General features: G+C 36.8%; 1 protein-coding gene across 1 annotated transcript; it reads right to left on the minus strand.

Annotated features, from left to right (window-relative positions):
* Window positions 1–2,885: 2,885 nt before the first annotated feature.
* On the minus strand, window positions 2,886–3,347 carry LOC113341999. The gene has a single exon (XM_026586670.1). The coding sequence runs from the start codon at window positions 3,345–3,347 to the stop codon at window positions 2,886–2,888; it is 462 nt and encodes a 153-aa protein (XP_026442455.1).
* Between the last annotated feature and the right edge of the window lie 6,445 nt (window positions 3,348–9,792).

Genomic DNA, 9,792 nt, shown 5'->3' on the forward strand with positions numbered 1-9,792 from the left:
TTTCTACGATGAACCATCCACAATACTTCAGTATAATGTTTGACTTCATTAGTGATGAATGCAATTCTTAGTTCTAGGCTCTTACTGTTTCTTATGGATTCGTTCCGCGATGCTACAAAATGTCCTAATAATCTTTCCCAGAAATTGTCATTGTTCATTGGTCTCGCCATACAATGTAACCAACATCGAACAAGAGCAACATCTTCTTCCATTATAAATTCCGGCAGCGGCATTCGAGTGTAGTAATGATGTGCTTGAGATGGACCATCTTTTAGAATTCTGAAACACACTTCGTAACGAAAAGGATTATGGTGAGCTTCCTCTCAATTATCAAGAGATGTTTGGATCACTTCATCTTCAGTTACACCGCTGAACTTTTCTCGATCAATTTCTATTACCAGAGCAAGAAATGGCTGGACTTAAAGCCTAACAGATTGAAAACGAGCACGCAATCGACGAGCATCTCGGTTTCCTGGGTTTCCCGTCAATGAGACGAACATTGAAAAACGTTTTCCCAAAAATAACTGTCATGAGAAATAAAAACACCAGTGATTATCCTATGAAAGAAATATGTTTTTCATAGAGTAATATCCTCTTCTTGAGTAAACTTGGGACCACGATTTCTAACAGACATTTCTGCAAAGGAGGAGAGATGTATGAAAAAAGAAGAAGAAGATGTGATTTTGGAGATAGGAGGATTGAAATTTATAGGTTGAGAAAGAAAAGTTTTCCGTTGGAAATGGAAATTTAGTCGTTGGCGTTCAAAGTAAAATCGCCTGCGACTTTCCTTTGAACGCCCGTTCGAATTACCAACGCCTATTTTCTATTATAAATACATCACTAGGTTTTATTCAAAACCAAACCAACCGATTTCTTTCTCATCATCCACCATGTTTTCTAAAGGCAAAGCGAAGCAAATATTATGTGTGGAAGCAAAAGAGGTTTGCCCATTATGTTTCAAAGTGTCCGCGGGAAGGTTGTTCACGCATCAGAATGGTGATTGAATCACAACCGCAAAAGCTCAGGTATTTGCAATGTCAAGATCCCAATTGTCCAGAGGAACCACATATGCTAGATGATGCTATGAAGATTAAAAAAGAAGAAGAAAAAAAGATTGCAACACTCTGCAAAAACTTCAAACTTAAAGCCAAATTGAAAAAGGAGTTATTACACTGCAAGCTTTATGGATATGGAGATCACGAATACAAACACTGTCCACAGAGAATCAGTTCATGCTCAAAGCACGGTTGCGGGATCTTTATGCATTTGAGGACTTCTTCTGAAGAAGACACATATGGAAGGCATTTCTGGGAATGTCCCAGGTGTTTTTTGGTGGAGTGGGATGATTGAAGTTGTAGGACAAATCGATTCACTATGGTATTATGTTATTACGATTATCTTTACATTTGCACGTCAGTAATTTTAATTTTTCCTGGATTAAAAATTGCACCATCAATATTAACATCATAAATAAAAACATACTGCATTGAACAACCACATCATACATGAAAATAAAAGAAATACATTAGATTAAACAACTACTACATAGGCGTTCTAATTCTCAGTGGGTGGTGGAATTCCTAGAGTAGGGGATCGTATCTGTTGAGCACCCTAAGAATGTTGAAACAAGCATGGAAGTCGAAAGGACGACCTCTGTGAGATACTGTCCACATCGCTAGAGTTCTTGGTTCCACTTCATGTTCGGCTTCACCGTTGAGCTTATTTTTGTGATTCCCCATTAGTAAAGCCATGAACTCCAATACATGGCTACTAATTGAACTAAAACGATGTGACAATCCGTGAGAATCACGCCCATAAATGTTTCCTGTTTCAGCGGTGAACATTCTGAAAACTTTCTCCCAGAAAGTCAATGTCGATACGGCTACATTACGAAAGACAGCATCTTGTGTGTGAAAAACGAAGGCTCTACAAATAGCTAAATCCTCTTGTTGAGTGAATCTAACAGAACGAACTCTGGGAGGCATTTTTATAGATGCTTTGAGAGTGAAGAATGTGTAGAATGTGTGAATTTGGAGTTGAAATGAGGAGTATTTATAGAATTCAAAAAATTATAGTCGTTGGATCACAAGAGTTTTCAGCCGTTCAGGTGGAGCAGTTACCGTTTTTGGGTCTGACACTGGCGTTTTTAATAAGCACGTGGGCGTTATACCTGCTAATGCGCGTTCAACATTCAAACGCTAGCGTTTTCCTTTCTGACGCCAGCGTTGCTAGACATGACGCCCGTCTTTACCACAGAGGCGCGCTGGTTCTACCGACCCGATGTTCAAACCAACAAATCTGATGGTTTGAACATCCATTTTCCATGTTTGTTCATTCCATAATGGGAGCAAAATGAACAAACTTTGAGTTTGTTCATTCCATAGGAATTGCTCTTAGGGATAAACCAGGCTGGAAAGAACGGACACCCTCACCAGTAAACGGAGAGACTCCTGTGACATCCAAACACATATCACGATCATTGTCTCAATTATAAACAAAAATATCAGCAGGCCGCAAAACAACACCATCATCGGTCACGAGGCCCAAAGAAACCTCTTTGCGTTATTTTATTTTATTTTTTTATAATCAAGGTCAATTACCAATTACCGCTAAAAGCTAATTTATACTTCTTTCCAATTTAAACAATGTATTTCCAAAAATAAATAAAATTTACAAAGCAAAATCTCATTCTAATCCTCCCTAAATTCCTCATCAGCAAAAAAAAAAAAAAAGTTAATCTACTGCTTTACCTCCAAATCCCAATTGATCTTATTCCATATCAGAATTAGTGATAAATATGTGTATTTACAAATTACAGAACCCCTATTTCAAAGAAGACCCCCATGAAATCAGATTTCAATATCCAGTATTGATTCCCCCGGTTGTTATACTCTTCTTAGAATGAAAACAATGAAGCTCAGAATCCCTAAAGTAATAGCAATAATGCTTTTATCTCTAAGAAGAATATTCTTCATAGCATAAACAGTAATATCTGTTGTAATCTTTCTACCTTCACGTACTAATGATTTCCTTCTTTTACCAGCAACCAATGCTAACAATACCAATACAGTAATCCATGTGACTAATGTTGCTCTAGCTGCAACAATCAGTAATCCTGTAATTCCTATCATTATTATAACAATCAAGATATATCCTGTTATCGTTGTTGTATTATTTGATGCCTCCCGTATTGAAGAAGAATAAGAAGAGGAAGAAAAAGGCATTGCACTATTTGCTCCGTTGTTGCAATATAATGAGAGACTGTATACGGAAATGATAACCAGAGAGAGTAACGTTGCTGCTGTTGACGATGAGGATGTTTTTCCAGAAATAAGTTGGTTTGCCATTGTTGAGAGATGTTAAGATACGAAGAGCTGTATTGGGAATGGGATACGTATTTATTCTGGGGTCTGGTTTGTAAATAAGTGTATCTTAAGAAAATAAATGCAGAAAGTAAGAGAGAGATGAGAATGCATGTGCGCACATGGTGGGAAAGGTTGGTTGGTTACGGGTCCCCACTTTTTATGCTAGCGGTTGATGAAGGAGTGGTTAAGTTGTTTATTAGCATGCATTTTGGTAGGAGGTGGAGTGGATACAAGCTAAGCTAAGCTAAGCCAAGTCAAGCCAAGCCAACCTAAACTAGTACGTATCCCACCACGCCAACTGCCAGGCCGACCTGTTAGCCACGACAATGTAGCCAATTTGACATTCTCAGTTTGCGGTTATTGCTTTTCCTTGGGGAAATTTCTAAAGTGGGACCCACTATAATGATAGGTCCCGACCACACAGATGTCTATCATGTGTTGGATTGATGCATCAATTTCTTCTTCTAGCCTTAACCTTTACAGTTCCCAAACACCAACATTACTTTTTCTTTTTAATCTGGCATTAAGTCCATAGTTTAAAGAACATTACTTGTACGTTGTACCGTGGTTTATTTATGTCTCTAATTCCCACACCAAATTTAGTGATTCCTCCATGGAAGAAAAATATATCTAATTTTTAATCTCACCTCCACATTTTCTTGCATACTAAAATATCCACTTGACATTATACACTTCTTCATACTTTAATAAGACCGTGTGATTCAGATGAAAACAGAAATGGAAAAAATCTCAACAGATAGATGGAATGATCTTTTTCTTCATGATGTTGATCAAGAGTTTTCACATGATTCTAGACAGATTATATATACAGCTCTGATTGTTCATCAAGTGATTATAATAAGTCTATGGGTTACAAGAAACAGTTAGTGTTTGGTAAAGTAAAGTAGAGCCGCGTCAGTGTCAGGTACAGATGATCTTTCCTCGGGAAAATGCTTTAAAGCCCCCGCTTTTATACCCCAAGAATTTGACACCACTACGTGTCAAGGTTTGATTGGCTAATTTCTTAAAACATGACCCCTATTTGTCCTGGTGGGGTTGGGTGAGATGGAATCAATGGTGGATTTAGCTGCCACATAGTGTTGTAAAAAAGAGGGGTTATAGAAGCAGGGGCTCTGTAGCACCTTCGCTTTGTACCTGTTTATTGACTCCATTTTGTGCTTGAGGTCCTATGTAACTGTGCATAAAAGGGGGTATTGGAGCGAAAATGATTTGTGAACCGGGAGAATCTCCCGGGACAATTGTCGTGTGAGAGAAGGGAATGGGACCCACTTTATTCATTCCCAATCTCGATGTTTAGAACGCTGATATCTGTCGTCCATTTCCCACCCGGGATTTTTCACGGTTTTCTACACGGTCCGTGTAACATCACTCGTATTGGAGGTATGTATTTAGGGAGACTGAATTCAACAGGGGTACCAGATTAGGTGGGAGTGTACCTAATGGAGATTAAGGAAAGTCTTAGTCACATCTTAGTCCCACATTGCTTACTATCTTCTTATGATCCTAATATATAAGGTGTGGAGCCACTCCACTCATTGCCAATTGGTTTTGATTTGGAAGCCCACACGCTTCTATCATCGTATCAGAGGTAGGCCCTGCATACGACGTAAGATCCGTGTAAGACCCGGAAGACCTAAAACGCAGGGCAGACAAACGGACAACCATGCAGGGATCCACGTTGTAGAGGGCTCAAGATCTCTACACGTGGAGGGGGCATAAGGGAGACTAAGGAATGTCTTAGTCACATCTTAGTCCCACATTGCTTACTACCTTCTTATGATCCTAATATATAAGGTGTGGAGCCACTCCACTCATTGGCAATTGGTTTTGAGTTGGAAGCCCACACACTTCTATCAGTGCCAATATCAAGATAAGACAATACAAAATTTCATATAGGACAAAACAGGATTTGCCTTGCTTGGTACACCCCCACCTAACCTGGCACCCCCAATTAGAAGCCTTGGAATTTTTTAGGCATGAAGTAGTAAGAATTATTATCAGCCCACTTGGTTATTTCTGGATTTGTTTTTATTAGAACCGCAATTTGGGGTACAAATAGTAATTCGGGACGGGAAAAGTACGAATCAGATAATTCATCAAAACCCTAACTTATTCCACTCCAACCCCTAGTCTCGATCTGATTCATCTTCTCCGCATCAATTTATTTCATCACCGAGTGAAGAACGAGTCTTCTTATTCAATCTCAGCAGATTTGTAGCTCCTCCTTGATTTTAATCCACACAACATCTTTCACATCTTTAAGCCGCCATTGTTCAAATCAAGAAGGAAAAATAAGAGCCAATGATAAGAAAAATGAATTTCTCTAATTTTTAGGTCTTATGTAGGAAGGTATCTGGAACCAGGCGCCCCAGCAATAGGATAAGGGCCACCAGTAGTGGTAACCACAGCTTTGTAACCCTTTTTACATGCACCTTCTCTTTTTGCTCCGCTTCAGATGGTTTCTTCTTGTTCTTTTGCTCCAAATGACTTTAAGGTACCTAATAGCTCAAAAATACACATAAGATACATAATTTACAAGAAAACTTGCAAAAAAAGCATAAACAATAGATTATAGTTAAGGTGTTCACAACACCTATCACCCATTGACGCCTTTAAAGTTTTACCTCAAAGTTTTTAGTATTAGAAATTCTTAGGGTCCTAGGTGCAGCTCCTGTAACCCAAGATTTAGTTTCAAGAAAGCAGAAGATGCGAGGGAAAGACAATATTTCGTGTAATAACCAATCCCCGAGTAAGTAGTGACCTTAATGGTTATCCTGGATATAGGAATCTGTTTTTATTCGGGCTACAAAGTTAGTTAGCTATTAAGAATGAATACTATTATTTTACCCTACGATCTTTTTCTGTTTTCCTAATAAATATACATATGACTCCTGATCAATTATTAATCATACATGTTATGGTAAGCTAAGGCCGAACGGTTGGTAAGAATCGGGCAACAACATGATTAATTAAAGGATAGTTGTGCGAAGTCTTATGGGGCCGAGGTATAATTTCTGTCGTCCATGATTCGGAACAATCTCAACCACTCTTTGACCCACATACATATCATCCCCACCTAAGACCGGGGCTCAACCTTTGATAGCTGGTTATTAACAAATTGGTTGCCCCGATTATGGACTGAGTTGAGGGATTTTAGTAGAATAGTAGCAACCATGGTTATAATTTAAACGTTGGAAGACTGAGTTGAGGGATTTTAGTAGAATAGTAGCAACCATGGTTATAATTTAAACGTGAATGCGGGAAGCCCTTTTCCTTTGGACGTACTTGGATGGTTTTTGAAGTTTGAGGTTTGGTTTCAACTCTTTGAATATCATACAAGATCACATATATTCGATATTAGATTAAGATGACTAATAGTGGAAGATGATGTTCTATGATGTGGTGACTCACTGACTCGAGCTATTTGATATATGATTGCTTATTATCTTGAAGAGAAATTATTTACTTGATCTTTTTCAACAATGGTGTTTTTTTTCTATAGGTTCCATTGGAGAAAACTTTCCTTTGTAAAAATAAAAATTGTCTTTTGTGTTATTCGGTTCTGATGACTATGTTTTTTATTTTTTTTAATTGGTTTTTTATGAGTTTTCCTATATTTTGGAGTCCAATTTTGTGCACACACCTTTAAAGAGTGTGCATATAACAAAGCAATTCTATTGGTGGTTTAGAACAAACAGTTATCTATTTAATAAAAAGGAATTTCTTTTTTTGTTTTGTTTATTTTTATTGCAATCTTAAAAATAGGTGACGAGATATGATATCTACTCATTTCGTAAAATATTGTCTTTAAAATAGGAAATACGACTATGATTAGCCTTCCATTGATCATCATCGATAATTCAATATGCTTTTTTCTTTCATAAATTCAATATGCACCAGAATTTTAGGTTTCTCCCAACCCTCAACATCATCGCTACCGACATCATCCAGTAGAGTTGGAAATTTCTTGCCATTCAAACACTCATTTGCAAACCAATGCATCTTGTTAGAGCATGATATTTGTTTCCAGCAATGTGCTCTAAGATATTTCATAATATGCTAAAGATATCAAACTCGTCGTATGCACAGATTCGTATTATTTGTTGGAAGTGTTGTTTTACTAGTTCATTATTCTAGACTAGTTGCGTTATGTATGGTCTTTCCAACTCTTACGAAACCCACAATTGGTATGATGATGTGTGTGCCCCTCCAACAACCTACAACATATCTATTATCATTCTTGTATCATCTTCCTTTCGAAGCAGCCAAAAAGTGCTAGTAACCCTTAACCTGAACTTAGATATGTCCTTTAAAATTTTATTAATTATTTTGTCAACAATATTCAGTTTACGACAGTTTAAGACGGAATAGAAATTGATTGTTGGTTAAGAAAAAAACTGTAGTGTGCGTCGAAATAATTACTAGTAATCTCTATTTGATTCCGTATCATGATTTTATACAACAACGTTATATTTTTCTGTTTTTAAAACGTTATATTTTAGGCAATAAATAGGTATGATATATGCTCCTTACTTTTTTTAACTAAAAAAAAAAGTAAAAAAATTAAAAAAAATTATTTTATTTTCCCTTTAAAAGTTTCTCCTTCCCATTTTTTTAATTATTCGAATATAGAATCCAAAGACAAGGAGTTGGTCGGTAAACAATTACTGAATAGATAACGGTTGTTTCAAATCAACCAATAGGAATATTTTGTTATGTGCACAATTTTTTTAAGGAGTGTGCACAAAATCGGACTCTATGTTATGTCCTCTCAGTTCATCATGTACACGACTAAAATCAAAGACCCAAATCTTAGCATAATGACAAGGTAATTTAAGTTCAAACACAATAAGAATCATATGAAATTAATGGTAAAACGATGTATAATGTTGAGTTTTATGTTATTGCCATTATGTTAGAATCTCAATTTCAATGGACATCTGATAAGGAAACCTGCACTGTTCTTACGTCTTCAATATCCCATGAACAGAGGATCCTAAGATCCTCCTTATGGAGCCAGAATGGCAAAACAAAATCGCAGCAATAGAGATGTATATATAAGTGCACACCAATACGTTGGATGAGTCTTTATAGTTCTCTTATATTAAAATTATAAGAAATCCCAAAGACATTATTGTCTTAGAGGTGCCGAGAAGATGAAAAATGACAATTATAAATTTTGCTTTCGTTTAACAACAATGTTGTTTGATCTGTGGTAATAGAACCAAAATGAAGTTATACTAACTCCAGTTTCTCGTTGTCATCTATGAAAGAGATACAAAAAATTACAAAGTAACTAAGAATTCAGAGAGCATCAAAAGGTAGCCTTAAGCTAAAAATCAAGAACAAAAACTAGCCAAATTAGCTAATCCCATCACTCCCTCCCAATTGAAAAGTAAGTTGTTTAAAGAAATGTTTTCAAAAATCATTGTTCCCAAAGACCAGTTGAAAAGCAAGCACTTAACTTCACACAAAAGCTGATTAAAGTTTTTATGCTTTCCTTGAAAAATCCCGCGATTCCTCTCATTCCAAACCACCCACCAGATAGCAAAAGGAATCATGCTCCACAGTTTATTCTTCATAGTGGTGTCTTTCATGTTAATTGATCACCTTTAGGTTTTGAGGAAACTGAGTATTCGATCAAGATGATTTGAAATAAGAGGGATTTTATTAGTTTGGGGGATGGTAGGATAAATAAGTGGGTTTAATTAAGCCGTGAGAGAAATATATTCATAATAGTAGAAGGAGGGAGAAAAGATAGAGAGTAGTAAATTCCAGTATCTTACTCTTTACTACCCAGTGAAAATGATCCTTTTGTTCCCTTTGTTCGGGTTGGGTGGTTTTGGGCGTGAGCTAATCGCACCGTTTAAACCGTGAGTGATGCAGACATTTGATGTCCCGCCGGCGTGGACAGACCGCCTAAGTGCCCTTATTGCCAAGGAGAACACTCTTTACTACCCAATATCAGTTTCAATCTTAGTTTAAGTTGCACTACCTATGTGACCTCGTATACTTCATTTAAGAACCTTGATTATTTTTATTTCTGAACATAACCTTGCATGTACATTTCTAGCTTTAGTTGTCTCCTTGACTTCTTAGTCTAGGTTCCCCAATAACTCAAACAGACCATAACATTCGATAACATCAAATATTTAACAAAATCCTAATAAAGTTTAGAACTTACTATAGGTAGGCATCACAAAATAAAAGGATGATGCCAGTCTATGGCCGAGCCAAAGTTAGGTTTAGTCATTATATATGTAAGATTAGAATATCCAGTTAAGTTAGGAATGTATTTAGGCTACACGCTAGCTAGAGTCAGGAGCAGTTAATTAGATTAAGTTTAATTTCCCAGAAATATAACTAGAGGGCCAAGGCATAATCTCTACCATTCAAAATTTCGGGC

The sequence above is a fragment of the Papaver somniferum genome, unplaced genomic scaffold (genome assembly GCF_003573695.1).
Source record: "Papaver somniferum cultivar HN1 unplaced genomic scaffold, ASM357369v1 unplaced-scaffold_33, whole genome shotgun sequence".
Lineage (NCBI taxonomy): Eukaryota > Viridiplantae > Streptophyta > Magnoliopsida > Ranunculales > Papaveraceae > Papaver > Papaver somniferum.